This window comes from Hirundo rustica, chromosome 3 (assembly GCF_015227805.2).
Source record: "Hirundo rustica isolate bHirRus1 chromosome 3, bHirRus1.pri.v3, whole genome shotgun sequence".
Lineage (NCBI taxonomy): Eukaryota > Metazoa > Chordata > Aves > Passeriformes > Hirundinidae > Hirundo > Hirundo rustica.
In genome coordinates this window covers 87,243,966-87,268,223 of record NC_053452.1, presented here as the reverse complement: position 1 = coordinate 87,268,223, position 24,258 = coordinate 87,243,966, and the positions used below count along the sequence as shown (strand labels likewise).

The window sequence follows — 24,258 nt, the reverse complement described above, 5'->3', positions numbered from 1 at the left end:
CTCAGTGTTTGAATACATTTCTATCCTTTCAAATGTCACATTAGTAGCAAACAGATTGATTGATATTAGTTGAGCAGACCTGACTGCATATTTTCAGCTTATGATCCACTTACAACACCAGGAGACGGACTCAATGATCCATGTGGGTCGCTTCCAACTCAGCTTCTTCCACATTGCTGCATCAACACTTATATTACTGAAGCAGTTGGCAAAGAAGTCTTATTAAAAGATGTCAGAGTTTTTTTGTTCCTATAGTCCAAACATCAGTTCCCTGTAGTCCTTCACTAACTACACAACTCATCTAAGACCTCCTCCAATACTGAAACTAAATTAAAATTCAGAAGTTCCTGAGAGCCTGCTGTTCTGAAATATTGCAGAAAGAGGCAGATTGTTCTTGAAATAACTTTAGTTTTTGCAAACATGAAAGCAGGACATAGTATTAAAAACTACGTTTTAGTAACTGTTTAACAATTAGTCTTATAAAAAAGACTACCTAATCACATTTTCAGGTGCTTGCATAGACTGTAACTCTCAGGTAGCATTAGAAGCTTAAAAATCTGTCCTTGTAAACATTTTCTCTTTCAGAGTCTGTCAAAGGATAGATGAAGATTTTTTTTCAACCTCAGAAATATAGCTCAGTAACTATATAGCTAAAATAGGATTAATTTACAAAGACAACACAAATGACAAAAATATTTCTTAACTGTGTTTATATAAACATATTGGTTTGTAAACAAATTGACAACATTTACTTTAAATATTGCAAGAACTTTAAACTAGACAATTTGCATTAAAGAGAAAAATAAGTTAAAAATTAATCACATCTTAATTATTCCACTGGTTATGACTAGATCAGGCACCTGGAAGTTTCAGAACTGAACTGTACTAAGACACTGCAACATTGCTGAATATTGTACTATGCACTATGATTTCCTTTGAGAGAGCAACACCTCATAGTTACCTGAGGATTTCATGGTAACTCAGTGGATATCACAGTATGAAAATGACTTACTTTTCACAGACTGGAAATTCACCATGTAAATAATACTGTTGGCATACTTTAATGGACAGTCTCTTGTTAACTATAGTTTTATACAGAAACCGAGCAAAACTAAAGCAAAAGTTAGGTCAAGTCCTTCTGAGAGTGCAAATTTCATCCAAACGTTTCCTGCAATATTTGCATTGTTTTGCAGGATTTTAGCTAGTTGTATTTACGAATGAAGTCCTACACGTTAAGCATGAAAGTATTTAAGAAAACCTAAGTTAACAGAAAAGCATTGTGAAATAGGAAATAGTTACAATGGTTCATCAAATTATAGATCAGAAGGTTACATACATGTTTAATCATAAACCAGTATTTTCCATATATTATTCAAAGTCAGCTTCAACATTTGTTCTCATTTAACAGTGATACTCAAAGAGATATTCAGGTTTTTATCCCTTTAAGTGAGTACACTCATTTCCTTTTACAGGTGCAAAGATGCTTATCTGGATAAGAGTTCCATGTGGGCATGACTCTCAACATAATACATTTTTTCATCTTGAAGGCAAAAGGCTGTCAATGGTAATAAACAGACAGTTCATCATCACTCATATCTGAATCGTCATCATCTACTTCACCTTCGATGACTGATTTCTTGCCTTTGCAGCATGAAACAATTAATCCAATTAAAAAGACCTGCAAATTTAAAGCAAAAAGTATTACTGTTACTCAGTTCTGGGGCATATAAGGGCAATTTAAGTAAAACAAATTGTTGTGTGGTGATGCAAACGATGCAATGACAACTACTGTAAATTATCCAACTTGATTCAGAGATCTCCAAAATCCAAGTACTTACTGCAATGAATGCCCAGTTCCCAAAGTAATAGGCCGCACTGAAGAACCAAAATTTATGAAGAAAGAGGTACGTCCGAGTGACAATACACTGATCTAAATTGAAAGGAAATAGTACTGATCAACACAGAACAACAATCAAAAAAATCAGCAAAATACCATACAGTAGGATAATATTTTAGCAGTTATGGAGAGTATTTAGCTCTGCAGAACAATTACACTCTATTACATCTAATTTAGTCTCCTGTACCAAGAAGGTATACAAAAGGGACACTTGTTATGAGAGAGTGACTGTTGACAGGTAAGCTACAATTTACACAGGTAACCCCATTACTACTGGGAACCATTTCTCATGCAGATGTGTCAATTATTAACTAGAATCTGTCCAAAAGGGAACTCACTTGCCATTTTACATAAACCAGCCATACAAATCAGATTCTGGATTAAAACCCATTTCAGGACTACGAAAAACTGTCTCTCTACCAGGATTACATAAGCTTTGTAAAAACTCAAAAGTCAATTACATGTACACAAAAAAGCTCCAACAGATACCGGACCTTTTGCAACCCAGATAACAGAAACCTTATTTGTACACAAGAGCTGACAGTAGTTGTTAAACCTTACTCCTCTAACAACTTGAATATTGAATATTTTCTGATGTGGCTGTATTTTCCCTCATTTCTAACTGTTAGATTTTAAAATTAAGAATCAAGTTTCCACGGAATTTTCAACATGCAGACGGGGAGCATAAAGGCTTGTATATGACACTGAACCTGTGGCATTCAAGGGGTGGTCATGCTAGAGGATGGCCAGCAGGACACACAAGCCAGTTCATTAATCTCTTAAACGCAAGGAAGGGCACACTCTGAGTTCATGCTCAGGTAAAATATAATTTCCTGGTTGCTTTTTGGGGGGTTTTTTAATACTATGCTTCAAACCCCACCGAAAGCCCATTTCAGAGCAGGAATTGGTGTGCAAACATGTTGAACACTAGAGAAAGCAAGCAACCCAGAAACCGCCAGTTTTGTCCCTCAGTTCAGACCCCAGATTTGGAAATATTCCCCAGGTGCAGGTGAAGTTAAGATTTCCTGCCTTCTAAAGGTGGGAGTGATACACTACTTACACAGTTACATAGCTCACTTTTAGCAGCCATCTAAGTAAGAAATGCTGGTTAAGATGCTTCATAATTGCAGACAATATTGTCAATACCATCTGCAGCTTTCCAGCTGGTTACTTGAATTAAAAAACAGCTAAAAGACTTTCAGATGGCTCTTTATAATAATTGGATTAAATAGATGATGATAAATATTTTGGAATAGTTTGACTTTGCAAGAATATTTCTATGCAATGTTACAAGAGCAGATAACTAATTTTTACCTATTGTTTCTGAACTAATATTACTTAATAGGCTGACATGACATTTTCCATCAACGGATTCCACCATATGACTCAACTTAGAGTAAGTTATGATGAATAGCCTGAATTAAGATAGCTACTTGTTATCCAGAATGATCAATGTGGATATTAAATGTATCTTGATTATACAGAACAAAAGTACACATGGAAAGCTACCACGCCTCCAATAGATACCTGCCACCATTTAAAAAATACAACATATTCTATGTACATATGTAGTGCTGACCAAGGAACGGAGCCAAACAGCCAGGATTTAAGAAAAAACAAATTTTACAATAAAGAATGACAAGTAATAATAGTCATTACTACCTGAAGACTCAACTATTTTTTGTTTTGAGTCCACTGATGAATTTTTTCATTATGGTAAAGAAACAGCTACACTTAATGTACTATTTTCAAATTAAGGCTTCTTCCAGGAGGTGAATTAGCTGGTTTATGATGAATTACAATGATAATTCTGTTCAATGCCAAGTATTAAAGCCTAAAACATGATTTTTTGCACTGAAAACTCAAATTATGAGAATTTATTGATGAAGTCAGTCTTTTATGCATCTCAAAACATAGTGATCTTTCACAAAAGCATGTAGAAGGAAATAAGTTTCTTAGGGAAGAGTTACAAATTGTTGTGAGCGATGTAATTTATAAACATTGGCATTGTTTGAAAGTCAATACCATACACTTGTTTTACCTTGTCATTAATCAACTAGACAATGAGACAGATTATACCCTCTGTAAATCCATAGATCAAACTGGGGAGAAATAAAGAACAGATCCCACAAACTAGATGGCTAGATTTAGGAAAGGGTTATTTTTCAAGCCCCTTGAAACAGTCCTCAAAGTTTAATGGAGACAGAAGCCCTGCACCTGGAACAAAGTGACACCATACAATAGTGCAGGCTGAGGGCTGACCAGATATAATCCAACTGTACAGAAAGGAACCTCATCTCCCAGTAGACAAAAAGAACATGTAGTTACTGGTGGTCATCTATAACTCAGATATGTAACCAAGTATCAGGCTTCAGTCCCTGGAATGCAGTGGAAGTCCACAAAACTGATCAGTTCTCCCACTATGACAAAATGCATCTGCAAGGGTGCCATTTTGGACTGCCCAGCACAAAAGCAGCATTTGACTTACTGAAGCAAATCTAGTGGAGGACCACTGCAACAGCTTACAGACAAGACCCAGCAGAAAATGAAGACGTGTTCTTTCGGCTTGAAGTAAAGGTGTATCTTACTGCTGCCTCTGCTATCTAGCAGGGGCTTACAAAGTATTAAATGAGATTCCTCTAGACCTGCATAATAACCGACAACAGATGACAGAGCTGCAGCAAGAAATACACTCATTAAGTAGTAGAGGAGGCAATCAGCATAGGCAAACAGTGAAGCAGGCTGTCCCTCAGACATTCACAGCTGGATGGATGTGAGCTACCAGCTCTACTTGCCCCCTGCTGGGGGGTTGGACCAGACTACCTCTTAGGTCCTGTGTGTGCTCAAAATCATTACATGAAGGTAGATATTAAGACAACACAAATCTAAGTAATAGTGGTAGTTTTAGATGCGAAACTCCAAAGTGTGAATGTTATCCAAAGACAGATATAACCTAGATCCCAGTTTCAAGCAGAACCTCGTTTTACTTAAAATACACTCAAAACTACTTCCAAAGAAAAAGCTACATCTTTTTCTTTGCTTGAACACCTAAGCGCTGCAAAATTTCTGACCCTAAATCCAAGAAGACTTATTTAATACAGCCTTGCTTCCAATAAATGAAAAGCTGCATTGCAAAAAGCAGCTGCTGCTTGAAGGTTCTAGGTATAGCTTTGGTCATAGGTCAAATTGTTGAGACAAAGCAAGCTTCAGGAGTCTCTATAGGAGGATATTAACAGATATATTAAAAATTCCTCGTTTTGTACCTATCATCTCACAACCTAACATCTTGATCAATATTTCATAGTGTTAAGGTCACTCAAGTGTTTACAAAGTCCACAGAAATTTATGTTAAAGATTGTATTTCACATATCACTTCTACCTTTCTCTGGAAACAGATTCATGGAATGGCAGCAACAGCTGTCCTGGCCACAAATACAGCATTTCTTTATTTGTTGGCTAAATAGCAAAGAATAACTACATTCTCAATTGCCCTCTGCTCATTAGTTTCTACAAGTGTTTTTTTATATACTATTTGAGCATATCCCCTTATCCCATGTTTTTCTCTGATATGATATATATATATATATATACACACACAAACAGAATTAATAGTAGCCTCATTTAGCTGTTGAGCCTGTCTTTGCACTTGACAATCCAGCCCCTCCACTGCTGCTACTTCTCTGGTTTCACAAGCTAAAATTAATCTCATAAACAAAACTTTTACAACTTTTGGGTTGTGGCATCCCATACCAGTTATCTTTTTCTCAGCTAACTTCTCCGAGAAATTGCTTAAATTTTAATTCATCCCTCACTCAGCTTTCACAATAATGCAAGTATTAAACAGCTTCGGCACCACTTGCTTCAGGGTTAACTTTGCAATAAAATTACCCCTTTGATCCCTTATCAGACTGAAAAGCGTATTGGAACACATACTACTCACATATAACAGGGATCTGAAAATATTTCCCAACTGGTTGTATGTAGCTACAGTAACTCCCCACTTAGAGATGTGAATCACTAAGCTTCCAACACTTCAAGCTGACAGCACTTTGAAGTACTACAGTGCACTACAGAAGCGTGAGTATCAAATCACTCAGATGTTAAACAACAGCTTGCAGCTATCTAAAATCTAGGTCTAATATATAAGCAAAAAAGATGCCTGTTATTTGATCCCAGTTGTCTGGCTTTGGCGCAGGATTTTTCTGCTTAGCTGGAAGTGGCAATGAGATGACCTGTAGACACCAAAAGTCTAGCCAGATAAAGTCTAGCCCAAAAAGCTACCTTATTCAGCAGAAGCTGCTCAGTAGGTTTGGAATCAAATCCTGACAAAGGAAAATATTCAGCAGGCTAAGGAGGAGCCAGAAACCTGGAAACCAGGAACTAATGAGGAGCCTGGAAAAGCTATTTGGGACAAGTTATTTACAAAGCAAACTGGTTTTTTTCTACGCTTCAAGCTACAGGTAAGTTGTGTATGATACTTCTCATGGTCTGCAGATCAAACACAACCTGATATAAAACTAGACAGAAAAATTATGTAATCAATGTGAATCAGTTTGGTTTTATAACAAATAGATCTGATTTTGTAACGAAAAGTTAAAAGTCTAGATAACCAATAGCTATTAGCAGTTATTGTACAGTACATGAAGAACTGCAGCAGTCAAACTTCTTGATAATTACACATTATGAATGTTTACATTAAATGGCTTGAGAATTTTCACATCCCATCAGTGGAAGAAGGGCTTTATAGTACAAGGAGGCTTCCAGTAAGATTCTCCACAACCGTGTGTCAAAAGAAGAAAAAGTCAATAATCAAAGTTTCTAAATGCTAAATAATAAAAATAATGTCCTATTGAGTGATCTGGGTATCACATTTTTCCCCAACAGTTAAATTTAAATGAATTGACATGTATGAACAGGATTTGCATTTATGTATGAATGAAGGATTGAGTTGTAGAAAGAAGGTTCTGGATCTTACAACCAAGGGCAAACAAACTTTAGCTAAGCATAGCAAGAGTTTTCACTACTTATACTTTCAGAGAGCCTGTCAGTCCTTTTTCAGCCATTTTAGATTTGGAGTTCATCCTAGCACAGTTATAGCATTATAATACAAAATTTCACCCAGTTGTAAGGTTTCTATTTCACTTTGGTTACAGAGAATATGTGAGGGTGCCAAGATTTGCATGTATTAACAGACTAGGTGAAAAACATTTAATGAGATTTGAAGAGCTAAACCTGTTAATCTCATTTTTCACAAGTTTAAAGGATGACTTGATTTTAATGTTTATTAAGTACCTTCAAGTGAGGAAGATACTAATGCTACAAGTCCATGTATAAAGTGGAAAGGTACAGCATTAGCCAAAAGCTAAATCTGAAGCTACTTTAATTCCAAAGAGATAATGCCCAGTTTCTACAGGGAAGCAATAAACCATTGGATCAGCCTGCTGATGTAAAAAGTGTTCTCAGTGGTTTTGTTGAAAGTAGAGCTCCTTTGAAACATTGTGTACAATTAAGGTTAATTACAAGCACCGGCCACATGGGTTTAAAGACAAGCCACAATTTTAAGTTCAGGTCTTTGAACTTAAACTTCAAGTTCTTCGAGAAGCATTTTCTGAGTCTCCCCTGAAAAGCTTATTTTTAAGTAACTAGAGGCAAACAATTCTTATTGTAAAGGTATAGCCGGTGATAAACATGAAAGGCAATACTCTAGGGATGAACACAGATGCAAAACTCTACAAAGGAAGCAGCAGACAGCATAACCCATTATTTTCCTTCTTATTAAAACCTCCTCCTTTAGCAAGAATAATTGCAGGAACTGACATACCCACACCTGTGTGTCAGTGAATAATGTAGAGCAGAGACATTTACAGCACTCTTAGCTGCTCATACTGTTTACAGGTGCCAAACAGGGCTCTCTGTGCTCAGACAAGCACCACTGTGCTTATCTATACGGAGTTCTAATGGTTACAGAGGACTTCCAAAGTGTTAGGTCTAAGTATAGATTCAGGGTAAAGTATTAGTACAGTCATTCACAAAGCAACAGGAAAATGGAAAGTACTCACTAAAATCTTTATGTGAAGCATTTTGTAACTTTTCAAATTAATTAATTTAGAACAACAGTTTGGAAGTGATAACCTACAGTCAAATAACTCTTCATACAAAACGACTAATATTGAGGATTCTGAGCAACTTGCTTGTGGTTTCCCTTTGCATGCCTCCTGCACTTCTGTAGAAGAGAAACAGAATATGCTCCTGATTTGGTATTTGTATTTGGGCCTCCAGCTTGAGTAATGTCTATATCTAGTCTTTATTCAGGCAAAAATAAAGCCTGAGGTCCAGAACTTTTTGACTTCTAGCTAATAAGAGCATCTTAGAAGGCAGCACAGATCAAGTTAGCACAGTAAGACCTCATCTCAAAGCCTTAGAAATGAGATTATTTTTTCTTTCTCACTTCATATGTAGTTCCAAGTCAGCACAGGTCTATGAAAAAGGCCTAGCAGATGAACTTTACCCAGCATGTAACAGGCCCTGGGCAAGGCTCATTTCCTCAACAAATGAAGAGAATCCAAAGGGGATTCAGAGCAAGTTATGCATTTAAAGTGAGTGATGCCTAAAACCTAGATCTTTTAATCTAGAGAGAGGTATAGTGTTTATCAGTTCTCATAGTTCAGGCTTGCAGCTGAGTCATTGCTCATTTACAGTAAATCCCATTAACCTGTTAAGCTAAACCTATACCAAATTTTCAACACATTAGTCCTGCTCCAAGAGTCATAACCACACAATTGAACTTCTTTGCTTTACCTTATACTCAACTGAATTATGAACCAAACATTTCAGCTGTCATTAGCCCTTGAAAACAGTCATCAAATGACATTTTTGCCCAACTGTACTGACCACTGAAAACGAAAGCTTGTTTTGCCTACAACAGATTCAACTTGCTGCCCCTGAAAGACTACTTTTAAAGCGTTTTAAGTTAACCAGAACAAACTTTTTGTGCAAGATGTTTAACTAGAAAAATTACTTATAAGATGTACTCTGCTCTATTATTTTTTGTCTTCTATTCTATTTCATGTAGTTACACTATTATGGCCCTTATCTGAGTATAAAACAGATTTACCTTCTGCATATCAGGAGTAAATAGAGACAAGCCTTGCTGAATGAAAGCAGATATCAATGCTAAAACCCCACAAATTATATCTCTAACTATAAATACTCAAGAATGTGTTTTTTGTAAGATTGCATTTTAACTGCCTTGTGTTTCTCCAGAAAGTGAAATTGTCCTTTGGACCAAACCAAACATTTGCTTGAAACATATCTACAGGAAACACTGCCCAATAAAGGCTGAAGTGTTAGCTCTTACAACCTGATCAGGTCTCTTCTACCATCTCAGAAAGAAAAAAATTATTTACTTAGGAACAGTAAGTAGAGATCATATCTCCAACATCTGAGCATTCAATAAGACAGCAGCTTGCTATAAGCTTATATATCAGCACAGCCATTAAAAGGCCATTGCTTGTTTTATGTTTAAGGAATAACACCTGTTAGAAGTAAATCAGTTTAAATGGAACAAAATTAATTGACGAGACAAATCAATGTTTTCATTTAGCTACAGTTCACGGGTTTACATAAAACCCTAGTACGAAAGAAAGTAATTCAAACTGCAAGTGTTTGACCAACCTTTATGCTAAAGTTATTTGCATTTATTTTTGCCCATGTCTAATATCCTTAAAAACAAGAGAAACTGTATTTAGGAGTTTTGTTCCTACCTTTGAAATAAATCTGACTTGTCAGGATGCTTTGTCTGATCACAGAGAAGAGTAGCATCTGCTTCTTTTCATTAGTTTTGTTACCATCTATTAAAAATGGCAGGTATTCCAAAGTAAGGAATACATTTCCAGTTTCTAAAACTGACTGACTGGAAGCAATCATTAAAGCGTTTTCACTTATGCAACCTTTTATTTTTTTAAAGTTGATTATTACAAAATAAACTTTTCCTTCATTTACAAAAAATGTATGAATGGCCTGAATGTATCCTCTATGGCTCATACAACTCCACTTAAGCCTTTTGATCACATTGATATTCACATTTAAGAAATATCCATCCATCTTCTACTTATATTAGTTTAACACAGGACAGCATATCACCATCTTCTCCACCTCTTTTCTATTAAGAAAGGAGACCATGACTCAGAGATAGCCACTGCAACAACGTGATGATGATGACAGACCAAAGCCATCACTTACTCCAACCAGCTTGTGTTCAGTACATCAGAAGACTAGTTTTAAGCATCGGCATATTGCTTCCATCGATCAAAGTAAATTAAGAAAGAAAATAATGTAAAGTATTAAAGTTATTAAAAAATTAAGTATGGGTGGTATTGAGTAAGTTTATTTAAATCCAATCCCAGTTTCTATAATTAAGCAAAGTCCGAGGAAATCAGACTATTTTAATTGCTCTCACAAAGGTCAAGACTAACAAACTTATCAATGCCAGGGAGTACATTCTGCTTTCAGCAGATACTGGCTAAGTCAAGAGGCTGCTTACAAGAAACAAAAATCTGTACAACTTGGACAAAAGCAATCTCATTTTGAAAGGCAACACATTTGCTCTTCTAAATTTTGCCAGAGTTTCTAAATTTAATCACAAAACCAGGACAGCTTAAACTTGAATTGAACAATTATATTTGTCAAAATATCTAAACACTTGAAACTGCATTAAGGCTAAAAAAAGCTATCAAAATATGGATGAATGATTAGAAGAAGGAATTGAGACTAACACATACTAAATTTGAAGATAAGCATAAATACAAGGGAACTGCCCTCCAGAGGAGACCTGGCTTGACAGATGAGGAACAAAGAACAGATGGTCCAGTTACCTTTACTGGTACAAAAATAAATTAAGTTTTATATTTTCCAATAACAAAAGTAGAGAAAAACTCAGTGATTATTAAGAACTTCTAAAAGCAGTCAAAAAATCAGGTGTTACAGAATACTGGTGGTAAGAGAAGAATACAGGACAACTATATATCTTTTCTGTCAATTAATTGACACTGTCAAGCATTTTCATAAGGATAGAAATCTACACACAATACAACTGCTTTTCATCCAGAGGAGCTGAAAGTTGGCCAGAGTAAGAACAATTAAAGGCTTGGGTTGGAAAAAATCTGGACCATTCTGAAGACTTATGCTGAGATCAGTGTTTAGCAATCAATGTGATTGTGACCTTAAAGAGCACTATCAGTATTACAACAGCTTCTGCAATTCAAACTGTGAAAAAAATGTTTATATGCAGAGGGAAAGGAAGTGTAAAGTAAGACTGCAAAAAATAAAACCAGCATGATTTCAAATTAGCTTGATTTTTTAATGAAACCAGGCTAAAACTCATTCACAGCGTTACTCAAGTTTCACAGAGGAATAAGCACTAAATAAAATGTTATCAGTCTCTCTCTTAAAAAAAAAAAAAAAAATCAACACTAAGGCCTGCATAGAAGGAAAGTCAAGGAACATTCCAGCATTATCCTTCTGCTTGCTAGTCACTACTTAACTCCAGAATATCTGTAATATATCTTCTGCCCAAATAACAGTCAAAAAGGGGACATTTAGTAATACAGCTGAGAAAATTGATCACTCACTATAAGTTCCAGCATAACTCTAAGCAAATCAGAGAAAAATAGACTAAGATTTCTAATTCTACTGGTATTGTTGCTCATGGAAGAGCCCACGTTTACATCTCATTAAAAATTATGCAATTCTCTTATCTGTAAGTTTCCACTGAGAATCTCAAGTTCCAGTGAGAAGCTCAGATCTTAGTTTTCCTGAGTACACTGAGAGACCAAATAGAATACTTGTCTACAAGATTGTATGATAAACACACACAGTGAAGTGCACTTTGAATGCTAAGCTATTCACCAGCTGGGGTTTATTTTTAAGATCTTCTACATACACATTAAAGCAAATATGATAATTTAAAGTTAACTCGAATATTTTGTTACCCATAGTTACTAGTTTCTACTAAAACTAGTCATCCAAATTAATAAAGTAAGCTTTAACGTAACTATACCTCAAAGCTTCAATTTAGGCAAACGAAAGCTATGAAGACAGATTAAGCTGCTTATTACAGCTGAGCATGCACCTATCGCATTGGAAATATAAGAAACAAATTTATCTTACCTTCAGGTGCATCTGCATCACAATCTTTAGACACAAGTGTCACATTCCTTGGCTGACCATCAATTGTCTTATTACTCTGCATTATAAATATGGAAAATTAGTGTATCAGTATACCAGCAGTGGTCTTCCATAGACAATGACAGTGCAGAAACCAAATATATTTTCCAGTGAATTAATTAAAAGAATACTTAAGCAAATCTCTTCAAATATTCAGTAGTATTATTTTTGAACAGCATATGCAGAGTAAGCTGTGAACAGTAAAACATGAACATTTCTAAGTATGATTTCATTAACCAAAAAAATAATAACTTGTGCTGTTTTTGAAGACTTGTGAAAAATATACTTGGGCTCTGAAATTAAACCTTTTAACTGTGCATAAAATTAATGTGAAATTCAACTGGTGATGAAGACACCACAAAAGTGTTAGGCTTGATAATGATTATGAATACAGTTTACTTCTGGTCTAAAAAAGCCAGATGGTAGCAAGCAACATACTTCGACCACCAGAGTGGAAGAAGAGACACTGTGCTTAAGTGAACTACTGAAAACCCAAATCTACCTGTTTAAATATCCCCAACCTTCAGAAAACTGACCCTTTCAGGGAACATGAACTGTGTTCCACCCTTTTGAACAACCAGTGAATAATTTTAGCAGAGTCCAATGTAAATCCTTTGCACTAAATTGATTTTTTTAATTGACTGACTTTAAAGGGTCCATACCTACTGTACTTGCACCCTCATGACTTCCTAAACATAAAACCTTCAAAAGAAATCAGTAAGAGTCAACACCTTTCCTTCAGATGCAAAAAAGTTCCTTAAAATATACCAGCAATCAATACAAGCTAGCACATAAAACTCAGCTCTAACAACTTAATTGAGGAAGTTGATCAATATTAAGCAAATTCCTTTTTCACTCTGAACAGTCAAAAAAAAGCCACTCAGTATCTACCTGAAAAAGTAGCAATTTGTACATGCAGTTAATTTTGCTTCATGCAAGGCCATGAAAGTGGGGAGACTGCCTTAAAAAATGGATCTAAAAGGAACATGACTTAGTCACAGGGATCAGGAACAAAAGAGAATGTGTAGACAGAAACAACAGGGTAAGAACAGAACACATGAAATTTCAAGTGTACATTTAGCAGTTTTCCATCTCCAGAATGTATTCCAGCTGGCTGTCACTATTCCAGCTTACACTGTTCAGTCATAGCAAACACTTCTTTCAAAAGAACAGTATCACACCTTCTAAAATTCCATGGGGTACACAAAAAGCACAAAACAATCACAACATTCAAAGTTTTGTCTTCCTTATCTTAATTCACTTTAAAATATTAACAGGATTTTAAACACAACATCAGCTAGACCTGTGGGCTTTCTTTGACAACATCTGTGCTTTTTTCCAGGTCTTGTATCACTGTTCACCATGAACATTCCTATAATTCAAGACATTTTTAGTAGAACTATTGGCAGAGTAAAACTTTAGTGTTCTGTTATCCCATCTACTCCAAGGCTGAAAGCAGGATGCATCAAAGCCAAGCATGAGCCAAAACTACGGACAGTAACTCAGTATGTGTGCCTCAAGAGCTGACACGTTTTAGACACTTCAGAAAATGGCCAGCTATTACATAAAGGGTTAGGATGCAACCTGTTACACCTACATGATTAGTTTCTGCTTATGTTAAGGATCAAGAACTTGAAAAGATCTGTTTCCACACAGCCATTTAAGGGATGGTACTTCTGGATTCCTGCTGCTGACAATAGAGACACTCTGGGTCCTGCAATTTAGCTCCACTTCTCCAAATTATCTAAGTGATGACTGAAGAAAGAAAGTGATTGCTGCTGTTCTGATACCCCACCAGGGAAAAGTACCCATGTTGCTTACGGCAAGTACTGGCTTTTTAAATCAAGTCTTGAAGATCCACTGGGTACAAACATCAGCAAGCAGTGGTCTTTCTTTCAGACAAAGGCAAAACAACCCTTGGTCTTATTGAACGGAAATAGGAATTATACCTTAAGCACAGGCAAAGTTGTACTTTTGCTAGAAAGCTAAGGTGGCCTGGATGTGGATACAATTCTTTCTTTGTGAAAGGTTATGAAAAGACTAATTTCTGATTAACAGATACAACAAATTGCTTCAAAAGGTGAAACCAAGCCATCCTTGGTGTCTGAAAAGCTCTGAAAGTCAAAAAAAATTCCTACAGAGGATTTGGTTGGTATGAGCACAATATCCAGAAGAAGTTTTCAAAAGTATCCTACAGACACCACAGCTGAAGACACTGAATTGGGGTCACATGCTCTGAACACACCACTGGCTCAGAGTTAATAAAGCAAGTAGCCCAAGACGAGTTAATGTTAATTGCCTCACAAAAGCTCCACTTTTATATACATATTCAGTTAAAAGGAAAAGTTACAAACACTTCCAAATTAAAAGCTCTTACCAAGAGTCAGTCTCCAAAGGAAACAGTTCAAGATTCAAACAGGAGTCTAACCTATCCCATGTATTACTAGAGATTGTGATAACAATTTAGTTTGACACCTTACTAAATCTGGAATTACTGTAGAGCAAAGCAAAGGGGGAAGTACTCCTTTTGCACAGCCTATGAACCATCAGATTGTCACACACGTTTATCAGCTCACCCATACACTAAGCTTTCCCAGAATAATGCTCATTTATTGCTTGGTTCTTACACACTGTTGGTCACCAGTGTTGTTAGTCTAAAGGATGAAATCAACTGTAGTGTGAGAGCACAGTGAAAACCTGAACTGTCCAAGTGAGCTGGTGCACAGGGTTCTCCTCATCAGGAAGCTTGCTACATCTAATTCACTTGCCCTGTTCCTGGTTATGTTCCTGGACACTCCTAAATCCATAATCACCCCATAATCCGTAATTCTTAAGAACCTCTTCATTGCTACAGCCACAGAAAAATATCTTGCTTCTCTTCATTCCCAGACTCCATCTCTCCTTACTTCAAAATATCAAAATTTAACTTACTTCAAAATATCAGACACAGAAAACGTTTCTGGTACATTGTGAAATAATCTTTGAGAGGATGTTTTCAAAAAACCTTGTATTTATTTGGTATGCCAGAGACGCCAGATGTAATTTACCAGTTTATTCTTTATGTCTGGTTATTTTAACAATAAAACCAGTTTCTACTCAGATTATGCACTTTAAACACAGCTCTTTGAAATGAGACATAAGCTGAGGACCCAGGACGGCTATCTTGACCAGAACATTTTTTAATCCTTTAAACAGAAAGTTACAGCTCTACTCAACCATTCCAGCTAATCCTTCTTGCAGTGATGACCAGCAATAGCTGCAAGAATGACAAGAGCCTTCCTACTGCTGTGCTCTAGTCTCTTGACCCTTTTTTCTTAGAAATTATGTATTTATCTTCAGATACTTCTTGTAATAAACAGTTAACATGCAAGTATTTTTAAAGTCTTAATCTTTCTGCCTCCCTTAATACAAACATTTTATTCATAAAGCAAAACAAACTGCTAGCCAAAACCTTCATTACTTGTTTTTCTCTTCAAATCTTCCATGCTATCTACAAACTTTAGCACAAGGGATTCACTACTCAGGTCACTGCAGGTCTTAAAGACTAGCTCAGCAGGACCCTCAATGGAATTGTTCTTCCCACTCTTACACCCACATTGGTTCTGCACTGTTGGAGGCATACAATCATTCTACAGCATTAAAGAAACCCCAAAGTGTCTGCTGCAGGGACTTGAGCTCATAACTAATTCAGATACAGCTATATGATGTTCTTGCTACATAAACAGTAAACAACCATACCAGAAGTTCTATGTAAACACACCTAAACTGACTTTCATCTTAGTTTCATGCTGCTACTACCCTAAATCTGACAATTTATACACACCTAAGCATGTTTATTTTGTGTTAGCTATTTTTAGCATAAAACCTAATAAAATGCATTACAGTTCCTAAATACCAAATATTCAAATCCCCTATAGTGACTCTATTACTGTGCTTGCACTGGTTTCAGGATGACCAATTGCCCATTACCAGACAATTCAAATATAAAGACAGCAGTAAAGTAGCATTTACTGAGACCTCTACTTCCTGCAGTGACAATCCTACCACACCAACATATTTAAGTTGAGCAAGTTCCTCTTCTCTAGCCTATTTAACACTTAAAAATTTAAATTTCTCCTTGTAATCCTTTTGCCCAAGTAGCCACTGTTTAAACTAAGAGAATTGATAGTAGTAAGTTGCAAAATTTACTAAATAGTCACAGCTGAAGGAAGTCAGCAGGTGCTTCATTTGTAAAGCAGGTGTGTTCTCCTCCCACAGGAACATCCTCCTAGAGAATTACAGATATTCCAAAAGCTCAAAGCAGCATCAAATCACTCCAATCTCATTTAAATCCTTTCTTTCAACCACTCCAGCTCAACTATTTTGTCTTTGTGAAACTTAAACATCAAACAGCAACCAGGGAATCTTGACTTCACTGTGCCTGAATAAGCAACCAGTTCATGATATGTTTACATTTGCAAGATCAGATCTAATGAAGTCTACCCTTCTAAGATACCAGACCTTAATAAACAGCCATCAATGCAACCTCTCAAGATGCTTCTGATATGTAACTTTGAACTTCCCCATAAATATGCAGGCTGCCACTCAAACTAAGATGTAATACAATAATTTAATTCTTCAGGTACAGAAGATGAAAGACTTAAAAAATCAAAACCTTGAAATACACAAAAGTGAAATAACAAAAGCGGAGACTAAATTTTAACTGCTTAATTCTGTAGAAGATTTTACAGTGCACAAACTGCATGGAGTTTCATGATATTAGACAGCCCAAGGTGCCTGAAATGCAATTAATCTGCACACACTTAGCTCCACTCAGATTATTATTTTCTACTGTACCAAGTTATCTTTCTCATTCCTCATAAATATGCACATAAAAATTATCAACTGTGGAACAGTATTGATTTCATTCTATACAAAGCCTTACACATTCAAAATAATCCTCACTGCAGTCACTCAGCAGCCTAAGCAGGTCAGTACAAAATCTAGTGGAAGACAACAACTGTCTTACCAGGAGTAAAACAAACCTCAGTTTCACAAAGTCTTGAAATGACCTAGAAATTAAGCTGTATAATATATAACTGCAATCAGTATTCCAAGAGACCTACTACTATTTTAAAAAACTGCCTACCAATGTCTCTTCAAGAACTGAAAATGTGTCTGACTTTCAAAGTTTCTGTAAACAGTACATTTTTAATGCAGAAAATAAAATTTAAACAACAAAAAAAAGCATCTCACCTGCACCAGGTATTTCTGGCTTCCATACATTACATACTGTGGGGCAAGACTGTAAATCATGTAACTTGTATGAAGAACTATCAACAGGAGTATCATACAGAGAAATAAGAGTGCTTGTGGTCGAGTTTTTCCTCGTCTGATTTTATAAAGCTAAAATCAGAAAAACAAATATTAACACAATGAAGTATCTCTTTTTTTTCTAAAGGCATTTAAAAAAACTCTTTAGTTCAAATAAGTTTTAATTCTACTGCCAGAAGTGGGAGGTTGCTACAATTATCTTCTGGTAACTTAATTCCAGTGGTTCAACGCAGGTTTTCAAAGCACAGCTATTTAACCAAATTAAGTTCTATTTGTATTAATGGCGCAAAATATTTATACACTAGCATTTAGTTTAAATTACCTGTCACACCTATAGCAAACTGTGCATTGATTTATCGAAGAATATTGTGTCCTTTGCTCAAAGAGGGGTGCCATCTACCACTATACACCTAATCAGATCTAGAAACAGAGGATGGAGTTATGAGAGCATTCCCAGGCTCTGAGTAAAACGGCACAACATATGGTGGCATCTTGTCCATTTAACACTGCAGGGAACAACATAATCCTTCCTTGTTGCCCTGTAGACACCACTCTAATTCCCAAGGGCACCTGAGTACCATGTTAGGGTAAAGAAGCTGGCAGCTGAGGGGGAAATGACAGCACCTAAACCAACAACTAATCTCACAACTCGTTGCAAAAACTGATGGTCACTGGTCACAATTTTGGAGTGTCACCACATGAAAAGGTGATAATTTTAAAGGGAAAGTAGGCATATGAGCAGGGAAATATTTAACCAAGTATCAGAGGCATGAATGTCATGCTATAGGATACAAAACTGCTTGTATACAGTCATGTATTATCTGCATAGTTTTCAGATAGCCCTATCACCACTGCACTGTCTTCTCTCTTATGAAGCTAAACACTCTTGTCACACAGATGGTAATTCATGAAGCTCTGACTGCATGCCACATTATAGATTTTGACCAATACTTCAAATATACCAATAATATGACTTTGACTTAGAGAAGTCAGAAGCCAAAGGGACACTGATTAAAAACTTGAAGGAGTCAGCTGATACTACTGCTCAAATTAAAACATCAGTTTTGATGACTTGACAAAGTCTGATAACTTGATAAAATACCTTCCAAAAGCAGTGACAATTGTACAATAGACTTTTAATGCTCATTAGGCATACGGACAATGCTATTGGCAACATCCCATATTTAGGAAGCAATACAAAAATATTAAATATATTCAAGAGCACATATTTGTTAAATATCTGAGTATTAAAAACTGAACTCTCAAGTTATATTTACCCTTGTCCAGAAGAACCATATTCCCATATTTCGAATCCCTGCCATTGAAGTGAAGATAAAATACATAACAATGGTTGTGATAAGAATATAATCAAGTGGAAAAACCTAAAACAAGGACACAAACAGTTAAAAAGACAAGGAAAAAAGCTCTTCTCCCGCTCAAAACAAAGTAGCTTTTACTTCTATAGCTTATATCTGAGGTAGACCGAGTCCTATTTTGAAGTTTCTATTTTGAAGCTGACTCCAAATATAGCTAGCATAGCTTGCTGCTAATAGAGCTTAGACAATTAGTTTGGGAAAGCACTAAGCATTTTCATTAATTTAAGATATGCTTTAATTTCGAAGTGCTATACATTTTTAGACCAAGAAATAATTATTTTAAATATGCCCACAGAATGACAAATCCACAGTGGCAACTATTATTTTAGGACTGCATATCTGTGATTACTTTTGTGAACATATCTGCATACAAAACTTGATTTTTATATTTACATTAATAAATGCTTGAGATAATATTGCTGCTGAACACTACTTTTCTCTGAGAACTACAAGCTTAGATGTACAATAGTTTTAAAAGCCATGGGGATGCAATGCATTGTGCTGACCCATTATACCAAAAATACAGGAATAACTCAACGGGGTGGGGATTAAGCAGTAGCTTAATATTAAGGCTTTTCTTTTTCTCAGTTTACTCATGACAAACCCAAATTTGTATGTGTACTTGTTGTCTTCAAACTCTACTAAACTTAAGACTAATATACTTACTGTAACATACCCAGTGTAGCATATTCCTCAATGTGTTATATATTAAAAAAGTGAAAAATCACATTTATTTCACTAAAAATGCTTACGATATCCAGGACACTGACTAGAATGTATGCAGAAGATGGGACAAAGCTGCTTTTATTCTGTGCATAACAACTACAAATGCTGTCATTCTCTGTTGCCACTGTATTCTCATCACATCAAAATCAGTTTCAAGCACCACCTTCCTTGCCCAAACTAGATTCCATTCACCCAAGATTATCATATCAGTAACTAATAACTAAAAATTAAGGAAGTTGCCTTGCTTTTACTGAACACACATCTAGACAATGTTGTCTTAATGAATTACCTGGGGAAAAGTTTAAAAGAAAACAGAAGAGCATCCTTATGTATGTGTATCACCAGTTCTTTACTTACTCTTTGAAGAAGCGGTAGCAGCATATTTAATGGATTGGTCAGATTAGTCCCAAGAATTATAAATCCTGAATCGAAGCCAGCCGAATGCAGAGCTTTGTCCAAACTGCAGTAATTAGAAAAACTGTGTAAGTACTGTGGTTCTCCCAGAGCTTCATCTTTAGTTTAAATTTAAAGGGCAGCTCAAAAGAAAAAAAAAAAAAACAACAACAAACTGAACTAATCCCAGAGAGTAACAGCTGTCTAGCATCTGCACAGACACAGGCTTTGCTTTACCACACTCACTGCACTTGTTCTTTGAAAAATACATTGATTTCTGCATCTCCTCAGCATTTTTGCTTTTCCCTAGTTTGGGTCATAAAGCTTATCTTCCCAGTCTGAAAGATGAAAAATGCCAACATTTGAGACCTCTGGTTAGTGTCAATCCGCATTGAAATCTACCAGACTTGCAGCTGGCAGTGCTGCCTTCAACACCATGAAACCATTCTGAAGTAATGCACATCAAAAGGGATTAAACATGTCATTTACTGCAAGATTTTAAGCACCTGTTACCCAGTCAAAGAAGTACCTGCAATAGGATTCATTCAAGCAAGCAGAATACCTCTGTAATCTGAATTAAACTTCCTGAACATATATGCTTAATTTCTTTGCTGAATCAGAATTGCTTTCCGCCTGAAACGTGATCTTTCTTTAGTTTGTTTTGGTACATTTTGTTCCATTTCAATATATTCTATTATAATGAGAAGTGCAGCTCTATTGAGAGAAATGTAATACTGAAAAGAAGGGGGCTAAAGCAAACCACCCCAATTTTTATAACAGAGCAGAAACTAGGTAGTTTAAATGGTCAAGAAAAACACTGAAATGTACTTACTTTGACAGGAACAGAGAGACAGTGAAGAGCAATGCCACAATGATGAAAAATACTCCCCACACAATCTACAAGTAAAAATTTAAAACCATTTAACTGAAAGTGTTTGCAGTTGGTGCAAGAAGTGAACACTTACATCCATTTCATTAACAAATTAATGATCTTTGAGCACTTCAGAGCTTAAATACACTTGAAACAGTAACTTTTTGGTAAATACTAGAGAGAAATGCTCACAAAACCTTTACCCTGTTAAACACAGTTCGTTAAGCACATCACATGCTCTAGAGTGTAATACACAAATCTACCCTGATATCAAAAGTGACTTTAAGAAAAGAGATGACACACTACATTTAATAAACATAGCATTTCGCAGAAGTCACAACCTGTATTCTCTATATTATGTGGAAAGCCTTAACTACGTACATGCATTTAGGTTTCATTAAAGAAATTAGACTGGTGCCTTGACCACCCCACCTGGTGCTCACCTTCCAACAGGAGGCAACCTGTGCACAGCTTACAAGGAAGATCTCACCCTTCCTGAGTAAAAGCGCTCTGCTGTAGCACTATTCTGAAACGCACAATGACCAAGTCACTTGGGAGTGATAAAAACTCAACAAAGCCCAAATGCCAGGTCTTTATTAAAACACAGAAAAGTGTTTTTACTATGCCTACCAAATACAGCACTTGAGCCAGGAATTGATTCTCCAAGCTGTCTCAACCAGAACACCTCCTACTCTTTTTCCCGGGTTATTAGCTAGTTCAGGAAACTATTCTCACTCCTTCTGTTTCTTCCTCAAAATCTTTTCCCTGGGAAGTTAAGGGCATGACACACAGAAGAGAGCCCAGATGGGAAATCCATCCAGTTACAGTTCCAACAGTTTCACTGTATTTTCCTAGAAACCCTAGTCATGGGATACAATCAGATAAGCGCACTGAACTTCCCAAAACAATGTTTTCAGATTGCTAGACCTGAGACCTAGACAGGGTTATTTCAAAATTCTATATGCAGGAACACAATGCATGGACTCCCACATGAATGAGGAAGTTTCACAGTTGAAAAGGTGATGAAAAGGTTAAGAACTTTATTACAGCTGCTCATTAAAAACACTCAGAGATACAATGCTATTATTGTTCATTAAATTCTGAAGATAAACTTCGATCTGCAAACTCTAACAATATTAGAACATCACTTATAAAACAACTCAAATTATATAGGTCTTATTAGATACAGATTTAGAGATCAATATCAAGGTATTAAGTTTTGCATTTCCATATAATTAAATGTACTAAGATTTTACCTCTCCACAGAAAATTCCTACTAGGTATTAGCTGTGTGGAAAATAGACATTCAAAACCAATTGAGGCCAAGAGTCTGAACCTCATAATTCTTCACTACCTTCTTCCAGTTATGGCCATTAGACAGGTATTTGTATATCCTCCGGAATAAGCCAGTCTTCTGAAGTGACAGCCAACATTTAGAAATGTTAGGGTTAGGGGTTTGCCTCCTATCCCTGCTCCCAGATCAGTCAAGCTAAGCCATTTAATTTATGAACAATTCTGTTACTAAGATAATCATGGAATTTCAGACTTAATTTACTATGAGCAGAAATGATCCACAAACATTTGGTACTTGTTTAAAGAGCCTTAAAAATAGTTCCAAAAATTGTTAATATTCACCCTGTAGACAGACACCAAACTCAGCAAAAGAGGTGCTGCTCCAGAGAACGGAGCAGACACTTCTACTCCAGCCTGTTAAGGGGACTATGCTGGAACAGATAACTACATCTTAACCCATGGAGAATCCCATCAGAACAAGAGGATATTTTCTAAAGGAAGCTGCAGCTTACAGAGATCCCACAAGTGCATCTGGCAGGAACTACAGTTCATGCAGTCCACTCACAGTAGAACAGAAACAAAGTGTGAAGAGGGAGCAAGAGCAGAGTAGAGGTGTTACGGACTGATGGCAACTCCCTATTCCCCTCTATGCCACTGCAGAGTCAGGACAAAAGGAGCTGAGCCTTAGAAAAAAAGAGTGGGGATCTCTGTTCCTGCAGATCTCAAAACAAAGCACCTGTTTGTCTTATATTGCCTTAGGCATCTCCAGTTTGTTCCCAACAGCTGTGATGTACACCACGAAAATACAGATGCAATACTGCCAATTTATTATTGTTGAACAGACTTCCATGTTTCATATCCTATGGTTTTGTTCACATATTGAACAAACATAGCTCTGTGCTCCAGAGTTTGTTTTCCACAAATAATTCTTAAAAACCCATATTATACCACATTCCTCTTATCGCTGAGAGTATCAGTTGAAAGTGTAAGAAACCATAAAAAGGAGAGGCACGAAATGCTACATTTTGTAGAAGGAAATTAGACTAATTCAGCATTACTCAAAACCCATTTTGGCCAATACTCAATTTCCTGGGATTTGAAGATGTGCAGCTTTTGACTGAATTGAAAAACTAACAGCTTCATCTTTGCATTAGCTTTGAGTAGAACAATCGTCAAATGAGGCTTTCTACCTAAAGAAAAAAGTTTTGCCTTTGTTTAACAATAAATCACACACTAATAGATCTTAGCAGCACTAAAACAAAGCAAGAACACTTGAGGACAGCATACAAGGACAGTATAACAGAGGTTTCACTGTAGACACATATTTGAACAGTAATATCCAAATTGAAGGCACTGAAGGTGAAAATGTTGTAAAAGGCAAAGGTCCAAGATACTTTCTGCCCTTCTACTTTGAACAGAAGTACTACATATGGATATTGAACAGATCTTCACCTTTTCTTAAAGCCCAGTAGAACAACTGACAAGTTATACATCTCCAAAGACACCCCAAATGCTTTTCAAGCAGCAGTAAAACATTTCTGCAATAGTTAACATGTAATTAAGTGATAGATATTACAACCTTCACAGGACAGCTCTCGTCAAAGTAAACAAGTTCTCTGACATGCTTCATAGCACAACCATAGTCTAAGAAAAATTTGTCAGGAAAATTTATCCACCTGCAACTTTGCTTTAGTCTGTGATTCATGAGTCAACAACTCACAGTGACTGTCACAGTTACTGAGAGAATACAAAGCTTTCAAACCACAAAAACAAGGAGACACTGGAATACCATCCAGACTACAGGTGCTAAGCTGTAACTAATGATAGTGTATCCTCCCCTGGGAGAACACAATGAACTGTTAAAGTCCCACAAAATACACGGCCAACACATTTCTCAAATTTGAGCTTTATGTGAAAAGTTACAGAAGCTTAATGCTTAATACTTAATACACAAGCTGTATTAAGTATTTTTTAAATAGAAAGGAAGCTTCCAAACTGTTAACATGAATAGTTAGAGATTTGTCCTTTCAAACTCAGTCTATATTTGTAATGTATCACAGCAAGATAACTCCACTAAGAATTGCACACTGACAGCTTTTGTTCAGCTGCAATTTCAGCCCATTGCCTTGAGCACTCAGCATCAACAGCAGCAATGACAGAAGAAA

At 36.2% G+C, this 24,258-nt stretch overlaps 1 protein-coding gene across 2 annotated transcripts in view; it reads right to left on the bottom strand.

Annotated features, from left to right (window-relative positions):
• Window positions 1-693: 693 nt before the first annotated feature.
• Window positions 694-24,258, bottom strand: part of LMBRD1 (LMBR1 domain containing 1) — a 69,597-nt gene continuing 46,032 nt past the window's right edge. For both annotated transcript variants that reach the window (XM_040059898.2, XM_040059899.2), the window contains exons 10-16: window positions 20,762-20,826; window positions 19,894-19,996; window positions 18,712-18,816; window positions 17,357-17,506; window positions 12,065-12,140; window positions 1,839-1,930; window positions 694-1,678 (exon numbers count right to left, since the gene is read on the bottom strand). In XM_040059898.2, coding sequence (XP_039915832.1) covers window positions 1,559-1,678; window positions 1,839-1,930; window positions 12,065-12,140; window positions 17,357-17,506; window positions 18,712-18,816; window positions 19,894-19,996; window positions 20,762-20,826 — 711 coding nt within the window. In that variant the 3' untranslated portion in view covers window positions 694-1,558. The remainder of the gene's footprint in view (window positions 1,679-1,838; window positions 1,931-12,064; window positions 12,141-17,356; window positions 17,507-18,711; window positions 18,817-19,893; window positions 19,997-20,761; window positions 20,827-24,258) is intronic.